At 45.7% G+C, this 19,759-nt stretch overlaps 1 protein-coding gene across 1 annotated transcript in view; it reads left to right on the forward strand.

Annotated features, from left to right (window-relative positions):
• The window catches only part of LOC120980495, a 105,240-nt gene that overhangs the window by 23,296 nt on the left and 62,185 nt on the right, over positions 1–19,759 (forward strand). The window contains exons 3-5 of the mRNA XM_040409631.1: positions 1,522–1,860; positions 6,168–6,497; positions 9,480–9,587. Of these exons, the coding sequence (XP_040265565.1) occupies positions 1,522–1,860; positions 6,168–6,497; positions 9,480–9,587 (777 nt within the window). The remainder of the gene's footprint in view (positions 1–1,521; positions 1,861–6,167; positions 6,498–9,479; positions 9,588–19,759) is intronic.

Here is a 19,759-nt window from a genome sequence, read left to right on the forward strand (position 1 = left end):
TTAGTAGGTTAGGGACTGTCGCCCATTTGCGCTCCGTCACCTAGGGCGGGTGGTGCAAGAAGCAGGGACAGTGGACCGGGTGGCAGCTCAGGGGGTGCACCTCCGCTCTATCTTGATTCCCGTGACTCTACCCGTGACACTTATTTATGTGTATAATGTGCGGGGCTCCTCTAGAGCTGAGGGTCTGGTACAGTGTATACAGTATATAATGTATGATGTGCGGGGCTCCTCTAGTGCTGAGGGTCTGGTACAGTGTATACAGTATATAATGTGCGGGGCTCCTCTAGAGCTGAGGGTCTGGTACAGTGTATACAGTATATAATGTGCGGGACTCCTCTAGCAGCACAATAACATTGTCAATAATTCACACCCTAGCTAATGATAATGAGATCACTCAGCTGATTCCACCCTATAATGATAATGAGATGACTTCTGAACCCGGCCTCTAATGAGATGACTTTGCTGATTCCACCCTATAATGATAATGAGATTACTCTGCTGACCCCAGCATTTATTGAGATGACTGCAGATTTCACCCTATCATGGTAATGAGAGGACTCTGCCAATTCTACCCTATAGTGGTAATGAGATGACTCTGCTGACCCTTGCCTCTAATGAGATCTCTCTGCCGATCTTACCCTATAATGGTAATGAGATACTCCGCTGACCCCAGCCTTTGATGAGATGACTGCAGATTCCACCCTATAATGATAATGAGATGACTCTGCTGACCCTATCCTATAATGATGAGAAGAGATTAATGAGATGATTCTGTGACGACTACCGACTCTTGAATAATTTTTTCTGACCTCACCCTCTAATGTTAAAAAGATGACTAGCTGATCCCATCCTCCAACAATAATTATATGTCTGTATTGACCCTACCCTTTAAGAACAGTGAGATAACTCTGCCATTCTGTGATACTGAGATGACTTTGCTGACTCCGTCATTTAATAATGGGATGATTGCTTCCTCTATTATTTAATAATGAAATGACTCTGCTCACACAACCATTTAAAGATAATGAGATGACTTTGCTAACTCTGCCACCTAATGATAATGAGATGACTCTGCTGACAATGCCACCTAATGATAATGAGATGACTCTGCTGACATCTGCTCTCTAATGATAATGAAATAACTCTGCTGACTGAAATGACTCTTCTGATCTTGACCGCTAATGATAATGAGATGACTCTGCTGATAATATAATTCTATGATAATGAATGACTCTGCTGACCCTGCCTTTTAATAATAATGAGATGACTCTGCTGACCGTGGCCCCTAATTATAATGAGAGAATTCTGCTGATCCAAGCCTATAATGATGTGGCTCTGCTGACACCACCCTCTAATGTTAATGAGATGACTGTTGATCCCACCTCTAATGATAAGTAATCTACACAACAAAGCTGGCAAGTGAGATACAGAAAAGAAGAGAGTAAATATATCGGGTAGAACGCATCATCCTTCACTGACACTTTTGAGCATCTTATATTTTTCTTATTATTTTTTCTTCAGATGGTCTGATCGTCACGATGAAGGCGCCACTTATCTTGGTCATGAGAGATGAGAATGTGACAATCCCCTGTGAGTTTTCAGACTTTATTCCTGGTAATACTATAAATGTGCAGTGGATCAAATCACAGAATGGAAATAAGACTGAAGTGTTCCTGTATATACCCGGACGACCGAAGGCCTCCAGAGCCGGATCTTATATGGAGGAGGAGAGCGAAATCCAGAGAGGAAATGCCGCACTTCACATCCCGCGGGTGCAGTACAGTGATGATGGAGAATACATCTGTAGTGTTACAGTGACCCCAGGCCAAAAGGAAGGGAGAAGCACTCTGGAGGTGTCGGGTGAGTCCCACAGGTGCCGGTGTCGGGTGAGTCCCACAGGTGCCGGTGTCGGGTGAGTCCCACAGGTGCCGGTGTCGGGTGAGTCCCACAGGTGCCGGCGTCGGTTATATATGTATACAGTGACTGCACCAGCAGAATACTGAGTGCAGCTCTGGAGTATAATACAGGATGTAGTTTAGGATCAGTACAGGATAAGTAATGTATGTACACAGTGACTGCTCCAGCAGAATAGTGAGTGCAGCTCTGGGGTATAATACAGGATGTAACTCAGGATCAGTACAGGATAAGTAATGTATGTACACAGTGACTGCTCCAGCAGAATAGTGAGTGCAGCTCTGGAGTATACTATAGGATGTAACTCAGGGTCAGTACAGGATAAGTAATGTATGTACACAGTGACTGCACCAGCAGAATAGTGAGTGCAGCTCTGGGGTATAATACAGGATGAAACTCAGGATCAGTACAGGATAAGTAATGTATGTACACAGTGACTGCTCCAGCAGAATAGTGAGTGCAGCTCTGGAGTATAATACAGGATGTAACTCAGGATCAGTACAGGATAAGTAATGTATGTACACAGTGACTGCACCAGCAGAATAGTGAGTGCAGCTCTGGAGTATAATACAGGATGTAACTCAGGATCAGTACAGGATAAGTAATGTATGTACACAGTGACTGCTCCAGCAGAATAGTGAGTGCAGCTCTGGAGTATAATACAGGATGTAACTCAGGATCAGTACAGGATAAGTAATGTATGTACACAGGGACTGCACCAGCAGAATAGTGAGTGCAGCTCTGGAGTATAATACAGGATGTAACTCAGGGTCAGTACAGGATAAGTAATGTATATACACAGTGACTGCACCAGCAGCATAGTGAGTGCAGCTCTGGAGTATAATACAGGATGTAACTCAGGATCAGTACAGGATGAGTAATGTATGTACACAGTGACTGCACCAGCAGAATAGTGATTGCAGCTCTTGAGTATAAGATAACATGTATAGTATAAAATGTAATCCATGATCCGTAGAAGATGAGGCTACGTTCACAGCAGTGCAGATTCATGAGAGAAATAAAAGTGTCTTCAGCGTGCATTAACCGCCTCCGGACCGCCTAACGCAGGATTGCGGTCCGGAGGCGGTCGATTCATTCCACCTTCACGCGCCGGCGCGTCATCTCGCAAGAGGCGAGATTTCCTGTGAACGCGCGCACACAGGCGCACGCGTTCACAGGAACTGCAGGTAAACGAGCTGATCTACAGCCTGCCAGCAGCAGGCTGTAGATGCGATTTTTGAACCCCTAAAAGGTATATTAGACGCTGTTAACAAAACAGCGTCTAATATACCTGCTTCCTGGTCCTCTGGTGGTCCCTTTTGCTTGGATCGACCACCAGAGGACACAGGCAGCTCTGTAAAGTAGCCCCAAACACCACTACACTACACCCCCCCCCCCCCGTCACTTATTAACCCCTTATCACCCCCCTGTCATTGATCACCCCCCTGTAAGGCTCCATTCAGACGTCCGTATGTGTTTTGCGGATCGCCAAACACTGACACCGCGGATCCGCAAAACACGGACACCGGCAATGTACTTTCCGCATTTTGCGGATCCGCACATTGCCAGAACTATATAGAAAATGCCTTTTCTTGTCCGCAAATTGCCGACAAGAATATGACATGTTCTATAGGCTCTACAAAAAAACGCAGTGTTCGCCCGATCAGGCCTGATCTTGTGCACACTCTTGCGTTCAGTCCGCCCCACCGCAGTGACAGAAATGTTTTTTTTCTGATCACTGCAAAAACACCGTAAAATCGCTGCGGCGCTATAAAAAGATCACTTTTGAGGGCCATGGCGAGTTCATACAAGATTTATTTTTTTTGGCACAAGTTAGCAGAAATAGATTTTTTTTTTGTTTTTTAGTTTTTTCTTACAAAGTCTCATATTCCATTAACTTGTGACAAAAAAATAAAATCTCACATAAACTCACCATACCCCTCACGGAATCCAAATGCGTAAAATTTTTTAGACCATTATATTCCAGACTTCTTCTCACGCTTTAGGGCCCCTAAATACCCCACATGTGACCCCATTTTGGAAAGAAGACACCCCAAGGTATTCACTGAGGGGCATATTGAGTCCATGAAAGATTGAACTTTTTGTCACAAGTTAGTGGAAAGGGAGACTTTGTGAGAAAAACAAAAAAAAATCTATTTCCGCAAACTTGTGCAAAAAAAAACAAACTTCTATGAACTCGCCATGCCCCTCACGGAATACCTTGGGGTGTCTTCTTTCCAAAATGGGGTCACATGTGGGGTATTTATACTGCCTTGGCATTTTAGGGGCCCTAAAGCGTAAGTCTGGAATCCAAATGCCTAAAAATGCCCTCCTTAAAGGTACTCATTGGAATTTGGGCCCCTTTGCGCACCTAGGCTGCAAAAAAGTGTCACACATGTGGTATCGCCGTACTCAGAAAAAGTAGGGCAATGTGTTTTGGGGTGTCTTTTTACATATACCCATGCTGGGTGAGAGAAATATCTCTCTAAAATGACAACTTTGTATAAAAAATTTGGAAAAGTTGACTTTTAGAGAGATATTTCTCTCACCCAGCTTGGGTATACGTAAAAATACACCCCAAAACACATTGCCCTACTTCTCCTGAGTACGGAGATACCACATGTGTGACACTTTTTTGCAGCCAAGATGCGCAAAGGGGCCGAAATTCCAAAGAGCACCTTTCGGGTTTCACCAGCCATTTTTTACACATTTTGATTTCAAACTCCTTACCACACATTTGGGCCCCTAGAATGCCAGGGCAGTATAACTACCCCACAAGTGACCCCATTTTGGAAAGAAGACACCCCAAGGTATTTCGTGATGGGCATAGTGAGTTCATGGAAGTTTTTATTTTTTGTCACAAGTTATTGGAATATAAGACTTTGTAAGAAAAAAAAAAAATCATCATTTTCCGCTAACTTGTGACAAAAAATAGAAAACTTCCATGAACTCACTATGCCCATCAGCGAATACCTTAGGGTGTCTACCTTCCGAAATGGGGTCATTTGTGGGGTGTTTGTACTGTCTGGGCATTGTAGAACCTCAGGAAACATGACAGGTGCTCAGAAAGTCAGAGCTGCTTCAAAAAGCGGAAATTCACATTTTTGCACCATAGTTTGTAAACGCTATAACTTTTGCGCAAACCAATAAATATACACTTATTGCATTTTTTTTATCAAAGACATGTAGAACAATAAATTTTTTGAAAATTTTTACAACTGAAAGTGAAAAATGACATTTTTTTGCAAAGATTTCGGTCAATTTCGATTAATAACAAAAAAAGTAAAGATGTCAGCAGCTATGAAATACCACCAAATGAAAGCTCTATTAGTGAGAAGAAAAGGAGGTAAAATTCATTTGGGTGGTAAGTTGTATGACCGCGCAATAAACGGTGAAAGTAGTGTAGGTCAGAAGTGTAAAAAGTGGTCTGGTCATTAAGGGGGTTTAAGCTAGGGGGGCTGAGGTGGTTAAAGTCCACTTTTAATTGAAAGCAATTCAACAACATCCTCCGCACGTAGAAACCAGGACCTAACCATTTCTACCAAAAGATGGTCTTAAGGTGGGTTTACACTGCACCATATAACAGCTGATTGTCAGGAAGGAAGCATTCCTTCCCGACAGTCGTCTGTTCGTTCAGTATGGTGGGGGTGGGGGGCACATTTATATGCAGAAATCTCCTCCACTGTATGAGGATGAAGGATGTCTATTGCAATCGCTCATCCCCATACAGAATCATTGGCTGCTTAGACGGCACTATCTGCTGCCAGAAACGATAATTTATGTGCCTGCATGAAAGGATCACCCAATGAATGAGCGTTTCGCTCGTTCATCGGGTGATCAGCGACACATTTAGATGGGCAGATTGTCGTAAACGAGCATTCGCAGGAGAGTTTATTCCCGATAATCTGCCCGACAATCGGGCCATATAAATCCACCTTAAATCATCACTTAAGACCATGTTCTAGAAACATGTAGGTCCAGGTTTCTTCTTGCTCAAGAAGGATGTTCTTTTAATAGTTTTGAATAAATGTGGACTTTAACACACACTGGATACAGTCTTATTTCTCCCAGAATTTTGTCTATGTTTAACAAATGATTATATCGTGCAGTACCAGAAGGATATCATGCCGGGTGAGCTGGCCCTTTCTCTGTTTGCAGTGCAGATTGACTCCATGTTATGGGAAAGTCTTTAGTGTATGGGAAATGTCTCTATGGGCCATTATTAACCTAAACGAGTGTTCTCTCTTGTGTAGCTGAGCCCTCGGCTGCCCTGATACCCGGAGATGCCATCAGAGTGGAGCTGGGAAACGAGAAAGTGGTGTCCTGTGACATAAGCAACTTTTACCCTGAAGATCTCACCATTCGCTGGGTGCGACACGAGAAAGACTCTACAAAACGTGTTGTCCTGGAGCGAGAGAACTGCATCTGTGACATCACTACTAATACCGACGGGACGTTCAATACTAGCAGTCAGCTGACCTTATATCCTAGAATGGAGGACGACGGCTACAAATATTCGTGTGAGGTGAAGCATCGATCTCTGCAGCAGGACCTGGTGAAGAACTTCACCCTGAGAGTAACAGGTGAGGAGCCCCAACCCCCGAAATGTCAGAACATCATAGGCTGTAATATTCCATAGTATAACAGGGCAGATACGGAGACGCCGCTCTGTGGTCTTAGGCCCCTTTCACACGGGCAAGTATTCCGCGTGGATGCCATGCGTGAGGTGAACGCATTGCACCCGCACTGAATACCGACCCACTAATTTCTATGGGGCTGTTCAGATGAGCGATGATTTTCACGCATCACTTGTGCGTTGCGTGAAAATCACAGCATGCTCTATATTCTGCGTTTTTCACGCAACGCAGGCCCCATAGAAGTGAATGGGGTTGCGTGAAAATCGCAAGCATCCGCAAGCAAGTGCGGATGCGGTGCGATTTTCACGCACGGTTGCTAGGAGACGATCGGGATGGAGACCCGATCATTATTATTTTCCCTTATAACATGGTTCTGGATGTCTGTGCCCGTGTGGATGTCATTGTGCGTTGTATGAAAATCGCAGCATGTTCTATATTCTGCGTTTCTCACGCAATGCAGGCCCCATAGAAGAGAATGGGGCTGCGTGAAAATCGCAAGCATCCGCAAGCAAGTGCAGATGCAATGCAATTCTCACGGATGGTTGCTAAGGAGATGATTTTTATAAATAGGGATGAGCCCCGGGACTCCATTAAAGTCCATTTACTTTATTATTTTCCATTATAACATGGTTATAATGGAAAATAATAGCATTCTTTAATACAGAATGCTAAGTAAAATGTCCATTGAGGGTTAAAAAATAAGAAGAATCTTCTTTCTTCTTCTCGCAGGACCTGCAAAAGGACCTGCGCTGACAATTTACTATGTATTCTGTATTAAAGAATGCTATTTTCCCTTATAACCATGTTATAATGGAAAATAATACAATCTAAAGAACACCGAACCCAAAACCGAACATCAGTGAAGAAGTCCGGGTTCGGGTCTGGGTACCAACATTCAGTTATTTTATGACGCGCGTGCAAAACGCATTAAAACGCTTTGCACTCGCGTGGAAAAAACGGAACAAGACAATCACAGACAAATTGCGTGCGAACTCGCGCGGGTTTCCCTGAACCCGCCCGCAACACATCCGGACTGAATCCGGCACGCTCATCTGCAAGGGGCTTTATAATTCAGGTTTTCTGCAGTGTGTCACAGTCCATAGACTTCAATGTGTTTCCCACATTACATCGTTAATAGCTTAATATTCATTTCTATGACCACATTAGAACGTCACCAAACATAAGTGAAGTCCCACCTCCTGTACACGTCTCAATTCTTGACTGGTTAAAAGTTCTTCCTATGTGACAACCTCCAAACATCTATATGCATAAGGAAGACCCCCCCCCGCCTCGTTATACTTCATGATAGTTAATTGGCTAAAAGGTTTCCAGCGTTTGTTCGCTATAAACTAAAGAAGCTGAAAGTGTCCAATAATCAAGTATCTAAAAGACTTCTGGAAGACATAAACCTGTCACTAAGACTCAGAGATCTCATAACCAGCTAGTCCTAATCAGAAAACATGTTTTAATCAATCACCTGGGACTTCTATTTTCTTACCAAAAGTCCATCAGAATTATTCACTAACCAAGCTATTTCTTCACTTTAACTCTTTCCTAAACTTTGAGGTAGAAATATAAGATGTCTAAGACATTTCATGATGAACCCACAAGTAGTATCCGACACCATCCACAGCTGCTGGTCTTCCAGTCGGAGTCCATCTGAAGCTGCGGATCTGCAGTGAAGTCTGAGCCCCCCTATATACAAGAAACAGTGCCACAAAGCCTGTAGTTATCTCGCCATGGCAAATGGCAACCAACAGCATGTGTGAAGTGCAGCAAAGAACATGACAACCGAACCTCTAACAGGGGCCCGGAGGCTCTTGCTTTAACCTGTAGAAACAGCAGTAAGCATGTATTTGATGTTGCGAGAATCAAAAAAAAATAAAAATCGTGACATCTTTTACAGAAGATTTTGCAACCGCTAAATCATTGGATTATCACTGCTGGTGATCTTTCAGCATGCTGCGCATATCTGAGCGTGTATTAAGTCGTCATCCGATCCCAAGATCAGACTGTTGTGTGGTTTTGTAGGCGAGTTTATAATGATCAGATTACTGCAGAGACCATTGCTCTGTCTAAGGGGTGAACACTTTCAAACACTAACTATTCGATAGTCATTGATACAAAATCAACTTATGTACTACAGCCCTTAATCGGCTGTACCTCTTTCGGCTACTTTCACACCTGCGTTAGGGGCGGATCCGTCTGGTATCTGCACAGACGGATCCGCACCTATAATGCACCTATAATGCAAACGCTTAGATCCGTTCAGAACGGATCCGTTTGCATTACCATGAACAAAAAAAAAAAAAAAAATTTTTTTCATGATAATGCAAACGGATCCGTTTAGAATTTACATTGAAAGTCAATGGGAGACGGATCCGTTTGAAAATTGAGCCATATAGTGTCAAATTCAAACGGAACATTGTAAGTCTGGACGGATCCGTTTGCCTCCGCACGGCCAGGCGGACACCCGAACACTGCAAGCTGCGTTCAGGTGTCCGCCTGCTGAGCGGAGCGGAGGACAAACGCTGCCATATGGATGCATTCTGAGCGGATCCGCATCCACTCAGAATGCATTAGGGCTGGACGGATCCGTTCGGGGCCGCTTGTGAGAGCCTTCAAACGGAACTCACAAGCGGAGCCCCGAACGCTAGTGTGAAAGTAGCCAATTGCCACCCAACACTACTGTACCCCGATCCCCTCACCCAATTATCTTTACACCAATGGTCCATACATATTATTCTCCTATCTCCCCAGAAATTAAAATATGCCACCAGCCATGTGGCTATCTCCATTTTGTACAAAGGGACCCCTATCCCAGTCTCTCCACAAGTACTCCTTTCTTCCCAGGGCCATACAGCCGTCCCTATGGTTTCTTCCAGACATTATGGCCGTTCATTATTCTTTTATTTCTTGTGATTCCAGAGCGAGAAGATAACTCCAGAGAAGTAGCGGCTGCCGTGATCTGTACGATACTTGGGATGGTGCTTTTATTATCTGCTGGTTTGCTTTACTACCAAGTCATCAAGAAAGGTGAGTCCTGTGTACGGAGCCTGGTGGTCAGTAAGTCGTCTTGTCCAATGCTGGGTGTGAACAGTGACCTGTGGTGTTTCACTCGTCCCCCGCTGATTCTCAGTTCTCAGGACAGTCGGGTGACGTTACGGCTTCTACAAGGGGCTGTCACCCGCATTCAGTGCTCGTGCAGTAAATAGTCGCATAGTCTCACTGCTCTTACAGTAAAGAGGTCCATAGTCTCACTGCTCTTACAGTAAAGAGGTCCATAGTAGGGTTGCACAGTGTATCAAATTATCGATATCCAATTGTACCGGTATTGATTTGATACCGGGATTTGCCTTTTACCAATACTATGCTGCTCTAGTGTGTAGCCTAGTCTCTGCACTGCTCTCAGCACCCGCCATGTTCCCTCAGCAGCACAGGGGAGAAGGAGGGAGTCTCTCCCTCCCCACTGTGCCGCTGCCACCAATGAGAACACAGAGGGGCGGAGGAGGGGAGGGGCTGTGGCCACTGTGCCACCAATGAGAGGAGGGGAGGGGCTGTGGCCACGGCGCCACCAATGAAGGTAACTCACCCATTAATTCAAATACAGGAGGCGGATGCCGGCTGCAGAATCATATAGCTGGCACCCGACCTCTATGACAGGGAGCTGTGATCAGCAGCAGTTAACCCCCCAAGTCCTGCTCACATCACTCCACACCCAAGCCCGCTAGGGCCTCTTTCACACGAGCATGACTGATTAGGTCCGGATGCGTTCAGTGAAACTTGCACCATTTTGCGAGCAAGTTAAATCAGTTTTGTCTACGATTGCAGTCAGTTGTTCAGTTTTTTCCGCGCGGGTGCAATGCGTTTTTATGCATTTTTCGCTAACGTGATGAAAAAAACTAAAGGTTTACAAACAACATCTCCTAGCACCCATCAGTGAAAAACGCATTGCATTTTTCAGTGAAGCCCCATTCACTTTTATGGGGCCAGGGCTGCGTGAAAAACGCAGAACATAGAACATGCTGCGTTTTTCACGCAACGCAGAACTGATGCGTGAAAAAAATGCTCACATACATAGACCCATTGAAATAAATGGGTCAGGATTCAGTGCGGGTGCTATGCGTTCACATCACGCATTGCACCCGCGCAGAAACCTCGCTCATGTGAAAGGGGCTAAGGCTGTCACACACAGTGCAGGTAGCGGTAGCGCCAATCACTCCACTCCACTCCTGAGTCTGAGCGCTGTGGCTGCTTCCGGTCTCCATGAGGGAGATGCTGTAGTGGAACGCAGATGGAACAGCAAGTGATGTGACCGTGATGCCTCTTTGACAGGAGTGAGGTGTGCGAGGGTCCATCCAAGAAGGTCTGGTGAGTGAGTGTTCATGAATGCCAGGTAATGTAGACTGTTGTACAGTACCTGGAAATAGGATTTAAAGAAATTCATGATATACCGTCAGGTCCATAAATATTGGGACTTCGACACAATTGTAACATGTTTGGCTCTATACACCACCACAATGGATTTGAAATGAAACAAACAAGATGTGCTTTACCTGCAGACTGTCAGCTGTAATTTGAGGGGATTTACATCCAAATCAGGTGAACGGTGTAGGAATTACAGCAGTTTGCATATGTGCCTCCCACTTGTTAAGGGACCAAAAGTAATGGGACAATTGTCTTCTCGGCTGTCCCATGGCCAGGTGTGTGTTATTCCCTCATTATCCCAATTACAATGAGCAGATAAAAGGTCCAGGGGTCATTTCCAGTCCGCTATTTGCATTTGGAATCTGTTGCTGTCAACTCTCAAGATCAGATCCAAAGAGCGGTCACTATCAGTGAAGCAAGCCATCATTAGGCTGAAAAAACACAACAAACCCATCAGAGAGATAGCAAAAACATTAGGCCTGGCCAAAACAACTGTTTGGAACATTCTTAAATAGAAGGAACGCACCGGTGAGCTCAGCAACACCAAAAGACCCGGAAGACCACGGAAAACAACTGTGGTGGATGAGCGAAGAATTCTTTTCCTGGTGAAGAAAACGCCCTTCACAACAGTTGGCCAGATCAAGACCACTCTCCAGGAGGTAGGTGTATGTGTGTCAAAGTCAACCATCAGGAGAAGACTTCACCAGAGTGAATACAGAGGGTTCACCACAAGATGGAAACCATTGGTGAGCCTCAAAACCAGGAAGGCCAGATTAGAGTTTGCCAAACGACATCTAAAAAAGCCTTCACAGTTCTGGAACAACATCCTATGGACAGATGAGACCAAGATCAACTTGGACCAGAGTGATGGGAAGAGAAGAGTATGGAGAAGGAAAGGAACTGCTCATGATCCTAAGCATGCCACCTCATCAGTGAAGCATGGTGGTGGTAGTGTCATGGCGTGGGCATGTATGGCTGCCAATGGAACTGCTTCTCTTGTATTTATTGATGATGTGACTGCTGACAAAAGCAGCAGGATAAATTCTGAAGGGTTTCGGGCAATATTATCTGCTCATATTCAGCAAAATGCTTCAGAACTCATTGGACGGCGCTTCACAGTGCAGATGGACAATGACCCAAAGCATACTGCAAAAGCAACCAGAGAGTTTAAGGGAAAGAAGTGGAATGTTCTGCAATGGCCAAGTCAATCACCGGACCTGAATCCGATTGAGCATTTCACTTGCTGAAGACAAAACTGAAGAGAAAATGCCCCAAGAACAAGCAGGAACTGAAGACAGTGGCAGTAGAGGCCTGGCAGAGCATCACCAGGGATGAAACCCAGCGTCTGGTGATGTCTATGCGTTCCAGACTTCAGGCTGTAATTGACTGCAAAGGATTTGCAACCAAGTATTAAAAAGTGAAAGTTTGATTTATGATTATTATTCTGTCCCATTACTTTTGGTCCCTTAAAGGGGTTGTCCGGGTTCAGAGCTGAACCCGGACATCCCTCCATTTTCACCCCGGCAGCCCCCCTGACATGAGCATCGGAGCAGTTCATGCTCCGATGCTCTCCTTTGCCCTGCTCTAAATCGCGCAGGGCAAAGGCATTTTTAGGAGTTCCGGTGACGTACCGGGGCTCTCCATGGGGCTGACAGGAACCCCGGTGACGTTACCGGCACTGATGGGCGGGACTTAGCTCTGCCCTAGCCAGTAAAACGGCTAGGGCAGAGCTAAAGCCCGCCCCTCAGAGCCGGTGATGTCACCGAACACACTGCCGGGCGGAAGTTACCGCCCGGCAGTGTGTTATTGTAAACAAAAGAGCCTGTGCCCTGCGCGATCTAGCACAGGGCAAGGGAGCGCATCGGAGCATCAGATGCTCCGATGCTAGGCTCAGGGATGCTGCCGGGGTGAAAATGAGGGTATGTCCGGGTTCAACTCTGAACCCGGACAACCCCTTTAACAAGTGGGAGGCACATATGCAAACTGCTGTAATTCCTACACCGTTCACCTGATTTGGTTGTAAATACCCTCAAATTACAGCTGACAGTCTGCAGGTAAAGCACATCTTGTTCGTTTCATTTCAAATCCATTGTGGTGGTGTATAGAGCCAAAAATGTTAGGATTGTGTCCATGTCCCAATATTTATGGACCTGACTAATTCAGGGTTTGGAGAGTTTTGCTGATGTTCCAGAAAGTAATGACATGATTATATTTGAATGACTGCCACAGTACCCCGCTGCCCCTTTAATAGTGGCCTCCACAGTCCCCTCCTCCCTTAACACTGACCTCCACAGTGTCCGCCCCTTTAACTGTGACCTCCACAGCGGCCACCCATTTTATTGGTGACCTCCACAGTACCCCATCTCCTTAACAGTGATTTACACAATAACCCGCCCCCTTAACAGTGACCTCCACAGAGCTCCGTCCCCTTAAAATGTGACTTCCACAACACCCCGCCCCCTTAACAGCGACCTGTACAGCACACCGCCCCTTAACACTGACCTCCATAGCGGACCGTCCTCTTAACTGTGACCTCCACTGTTCCCTGCCCCCTTAACAGAGACCTCCACAGCTCCTGCCCCTTTACCAGTGACCTCCACAGAGGCCGCCCCTTTATTAGTGACCTCCACAGTACCCAGTCTCCTTAAAAGTGATTTCCACAACACCACGCCCCCTCAACAGTGGCCTCTACAGCAATGTGCCCCTTAAGACTGACCTCCATAGCGGACCGTCCCCTTAATTGTGACCCTTCACAGCAGCCTGCCCCTAGGGTGGCCACAGGTCCGATTTTAGGCAGGACAGTCCGGCTTTCAGACTCCCTGTCCTCCGTCCGACGCAGGGCCTAGATGGACACAGGGATGTCCTTTTGAACAGCTCACTCTCAGTCAGAAGCACTGTGCTGTCTGAGCATGAGCTGCAGGGAGAAAGTCACCCTCCCTCCCACCCCTGCAGCTGACAGAAGTTGATTTTTACCTTAATTTTTTCTATCCCCATCGGCTGTGGAGTGGGAGGGGGCGTGGCCTAACAGGGTCGGGGGTGTGCCTTAGCAGGACCTGGGGGGTGGGGCTTTTAAATCCGTCTTTTGAGGGTGGCCTGAATGGCCACCCTACCTGCCCCCTTATCTGTGACCTCCACAGCACTCCGCTCCCATAACAGTGTCATCCACAGCGCCCTGCCCCTTTAAAGCTAACCTACAGCAGTGAAGAAAAATGGCTGGGTTGTTATAGAAACCTGGTGTAAAACTGTGTGTATGTGTAGACTAAGGGCCTGCGAGGGTCATGTGACCAGGTTTCTATTGGCTAATGCATTTTTTGGGAATATATCAGGAACGGTACGTGCTAGGGAGCTGAGACCCATTCTAAAACCTTCCTGGACACCTGATGTACCTGTGTGCCAAATTTCGTGATTGTAAATGCGACGGTGCGGATTCCTTTAGCGGACATACATACACTCAGCTTATATTAGATATATATGGTGACAACTTGGGGTCACTTATCTCTCCAGGATCGCCATCTTCTCACCTCAGACGGTTGGCACACCTCAAGAAGCCACTCCAGTTTTTGGTGCAAACTGGCCACGACCAGCTTTATTATCACTTTACAGGCATCAAAACATAACCCATAAACATAAATCCTCTGCCGTCTGGCCACTGACTACACAGCAGTTTTCTCCTCTATCGGGATCTTGGTCTACCACTCAGCTCCCCAAAAACACAACTTAGTGCTTACCCCACACAAGATCAAAGGGTCCCGGCTCCCGAAGGCCTAGGCGCAGCCTGCTTCTTCCCCAGGCTGGGAGCCCTGATTGAGGAGCTCAGCCCACATTTACCTGAGCTCCTCAGCTGCTAATTACCTTCATTACCAAACTGACTGGTGCAGGCAGAGAGAAAACCCTATTCTCCCAGGCTTTCTTGTTCTCACCCAGCTTCCTCTGGGTGAGATACACCATTTAATGGCTCTTATATGGCCCTCTGGCCGCTCCACTGCCATAATATATATACAGTATACTGTCCTCTGTACTATATATATACAGTATACTGTCCTCTGTAGTGTATATACAGTATACTGTCCTCTGTAGTGTATATACAGTATACTGTCCTCTGTAGTGTGTATATACGGTATACTGTCCTCTGTAGTGTATATATACAGTATACTGTCCTCTGTAGTGTATATACAGTATACTGTCCTCTGTAGTGTATATATACAGTATACTGTCCTCTGTACTATATGTACAGTATACTGTCCTCTGTACTATATATATACAGTATACTGTCCTCTGTACTATATATATACAGTATACTGTCCTCTGTAGTGTATATATACAGTATTCTATCCTCTGTAGTGTATATACAGTATACTGTCCTCTGTACTATATATATACAGTATACTGTCCTCTGTAGTGTATATACAGTATACTGTCCTCTGTAGTATATATACAGTATACTGTCCTCTGTAGTGTATATACAGTATACTGTCCTCTGTAGTGTATATATACAGTATACTGTCCTCTGTACTATATGTACAGTATACTGTCCTCTGTACTATATGTACAGTATACTGTCCTCTGTACTATATATATACAGTATACTGTCCTCTGTACTATATATATACAGTATACTGTCCTCTGTAGTGTGTATATATAGCATGTACTGTCCTCTGTACTATATGTACAGTATACTGTCCTCTGTACTATATGTACAGTATACTGTCCTCTGTACTATATATATATATATATACAGTATACTGTCCTCTGTAGTGTGTGTATATATAGCATGTACTGTCCTCTGTACTATATGTACAGTATACTGTCCACTGTAGTGTGTGTGTGTATATATATATATACAGTATACTGTCCTCTGTAGTATATATATATATACACAGTATACTGTCCTCTGTACTATATGTACAGTATACTGTCCTCTGTACTATATGTACAGTATACTGTCCTCTGTACTATATGTACAGTATACTGTCCTCTGTACTATATATATACAGTATACTGTCCTCTGTACTATATGTACAGTATACTGTCCTCTGTACTATATATATATATATATACAGTATACTGTCCTCTGTAGTGTGTGTATATATAGCATGTACTGTCCTCTGTACTATATGTACAGTATACTGTCCACTGTAGTGTGTGTGTGTGTATATATATATATACAGTATACTGTCCTCTGTAGTATATATATATATACACAGTATACTGTCCTCTGTACTATATGTACAGTATACTGTCCTCTGTACTATATGTACAGTATACTGTCCTCTGTAGTATATATACAGTATACTGTCCTCTGTACTATATATATACAGTATACTGTCCTCTGTAGTGTGTGTATATATAGCATGTACTGTCCTCTGTACTATATGTACAGTATACTGTCCACTGTAGTGTGTGTGTGTGTATATATATATATATTATATATATATATATACACAGTATACTGTCCTCTGTAGTATATAAACAGTATACTGTCATATATATATATATATATATATATATATATTATACTGTCCTCTGTAGTGGATATATGTACAGTATACTGTCCTCTGTAGTATATAAACAGTATACTGTCATATATATATATATATATATATATATATATATATATATATATATAGTATACTGTCCTCTGTAGTGGATATATGTACAGTATACTGTCCTCTGTAGTATATGTACAGTATACTGTCCTCTGTAGTATATGTACAGTATACTGTCCTCTGTAGTATATGTACAGTATACTGTCCTCTGTAGTATATGTACAGCAGAGGTCGCGCTACATTTTTTCTGGAAGAGTAAAAATACTCCTCTTACCATTTTTGAGGAGTATTTTTAGCCGATGAGGAGTACGAAAGATACAGTAATTTAAATAGTTAATACGAAGGCCTACATAAAATTAAGGGTTTGCTATTTATGCAGGGAAACCATTACTAGTACTCTAGAACTGTCTTCCATGCATATATGGCAAATTTAGACAATCAAAAATTTAGCTGAGGTCACTGTTGCTCTGAGGGGGTCGGCACCGCTGAGGTCACTGTTGCTCTGAGGGGGTCAGCACCGCTGAGGTCACTGTTGCTCTGAGGGGTCGGTACCACTGAGGTCACTGTTGCTCTGAGGGGGTCGGCACCGCTGAGGTCACTGTTGCTCTGAGGGGGTCAGCACCGCTGAGGTCACTGTTGCTCTGAGGGGTCGGCACCACTGAGGTCACTGTTGCTCTGAGGGGTCGGCACCACTGAGGTCACTGTTGCTCTGAGGGGGTCGGCACCGCTGAGGTCACTGTTGCTCTGAGGGGGTCGGTACCACTGAGGTCACTGTTGCTCTGAGGGGGTCGGCACCGCTGAGGTCACTGTTGCTCTGAGAGGTCGGCACCACTGAGGTCACTGTTGCTCTGAGGGGGTCGGCACCACTGAGGTCACTGTTGCTCTGAGGGGGTCGGCACCACTGAGGTCACTGTTGCTCTGAGGGGGTCGGCACCACTGAGGTCACTGTTGCTCTGAGGGGGTCGGCACCACTGAGGTCACTGTTGCTCTGAGGGGGTTGGCACCACTGAGGTCACTGTTGCTCTGAGGGGTCGGCACCACTGAGGTCACTGTTGCTCTGAGGGGTCGGCACCACTGAGGTCACTGTTGCTCTGAGGGGGTCGGCACCACTGAGGTCACTGTTGCTCTGAGGGGGTCGGCACCACTGAGGTCACTGTTGCTCTGAGGGGGTCGGCACCGCTGAGGTCACTGTTGCTCTGAGGGGGTCAGCACCGCTGAGGTCACTGTTGCTCTGAGGGGGTCGGCACCACTGAGGTCACTGTTGCTCTGAGGGGGTCGGCACCACTGAGGTCACTGTTGCTCTGAGGGGGTCGGCACCGCTGAGGTCCCTGTTGCTCTGAGGGGGCCGGCACCACTGAGGTCACTGTTGCTCTGAGGGGGTCGGCACCACTGAGGTCACTGTTGCTCTGAGGGGTCGGCACCACTGAGGTCACTGTTGCTCTGAGGGGGTCGGCACCGCTGAGGTCACTGTTGCTCTGAGGGGGTCGGCACCGCTGAGGTCACTGTTGCTCTGAGGGGTCGGCACCACTGAGGTCACTGTTGCGCTGAAGGGTCGGTACCACTGAGGTCACTGTTGCAGTGATTTTATGAGGTTTAAAGGGTTTGTCCTAAGATCGATATTTATCACCTGTCGTTAAAGAGGACCCCTCACCTCTCCTGATTTGTCTGTTTCGGAAAATACTTGCACCCCCCCCCCCCCCCCCCCCAATCCATATAATAACAATCCTGGAGCATCTATTCTTATAAACTTATGTTGCACCAATCCTCTTATTTCTGCTATTAGTTATGAATGACTTGCTAGCAGTTTGCAGTGAAGGTCCAGATGGGGGTCTCACTGCACAGCCTGATATTATTCAATCAGTGCTGTCAACTGGTAACCCCCCGCTGGACCTTTATTGCAGACTACTAACAATTTGTTCATAAGTTCTAGTAGGAATAATAGAGGAATGGTACAATATAGAGTCACAAGAATTGACTCTTCAGAATTGTTATTGCATGGGAAATGCAAGTTTTTACTAAAACAGACATGTACCCTTCAAGTACATGATCGCTGGGGGTCCCACCTTGGTTACCATGTTCTAGGGCTCTCTGGGTTAAGTATGGATAGGTAAAAAGTGTTGATCTTGGGACAATCCCTTACATTTTTGCAGCTGTTTCTGTGCCGCTGGTCACTGGGGTTTGCCATCCATCACATGGGCCAGGCATGTTACCCCCAGGCAGAACAGTACCAGCCATATTAGGCCCTGAAGGCCCATCAAGTAACCATGGGGCAGCAGCCTCCTAATGTGCAGGCAGCGTGCTGAGGACAAGAGTACAGTACAGCTGTTACCCATAGCAACCGGAGACAGCCTGCTCTGTAATTAGAGGGAGCGGCCACAGTCTGTTCTGTCATAACCCCATCAGCCACATTACCCCCAGAACATCTGCCAGACTGTGACTTATGAACAGACTGTGGCTGCTCCCTCTAGTTACAGAGCAGGCCATCTCCGGTTGCTATGGGTAACAGCTGTACTGTACTCCCGTCCTCATGACGCACGCTGCCTGCACATTAGGAGCTGTACACTACAGATAAGCGCGGGAAGCTGAAACGTTGTCGGTGACACAACACTCACCCTGCTGCCGGCCGTCACTTATGGGCAACCTGTGCGAACTGTGGCGTTACCGAACAGTTACTACTAGCAGGGCTGGTCCCTGACAGGGCGCACACCGCGGACGAGCACCGCTGTAGCTCACATATCCATGTGTTCACAGCCGGATTAGCCTCATACAGCATGTGAGGCTGAACAAGTTAAAACAAGGCGCTGCAGCAAGGCCACTTACCCCGCCAGTGACAATCGCGCGCGCCTCCTTCCTAGTTACTTCAGAGCAGTGTGTGCCATAAGCTCCGGCAGCCACTCAAACTGACCAATCACAAAGCTCTTCACTGTAAGGAGCTTTGTCATTGGTTGTTTCAGGCAGCAGCAGCATCGCTCACCGCACTGATGAATGGCAGGGAAAAGTCTAAGGCGTATCGGTACGCCTTAGACTTTTTCCAGGGAGTAAAATGGCCTGAACAGACGTCTATGACGCTTGTACAGGTGTTATTACGACCTCTGATTACAGTATACTGTTCTCTGTACTATATATACAGTATACTGTCCTCTGTAGTATATATACCGTATACTGTCCTCTGTAGTATATATACATTATACTGTCCTCTGGTGTGTGTGTGTGTGTGTATATACAGTATACTGT

The sequence above is a fragment of the Bufo bufo genome, chromosome 10 (genome assembly GCF_905171765.1).
Source record: "Bufo bufo chromosome 10, aBufBuf1.1, whole genome shotgun sequence".
In the NCBI taxonomy this organism is placed as follows: Eukaryota; Metazoa; Chordata; class Amphibia; order Anura; family Bufonidae; genus Bufo; species Bufo bufo.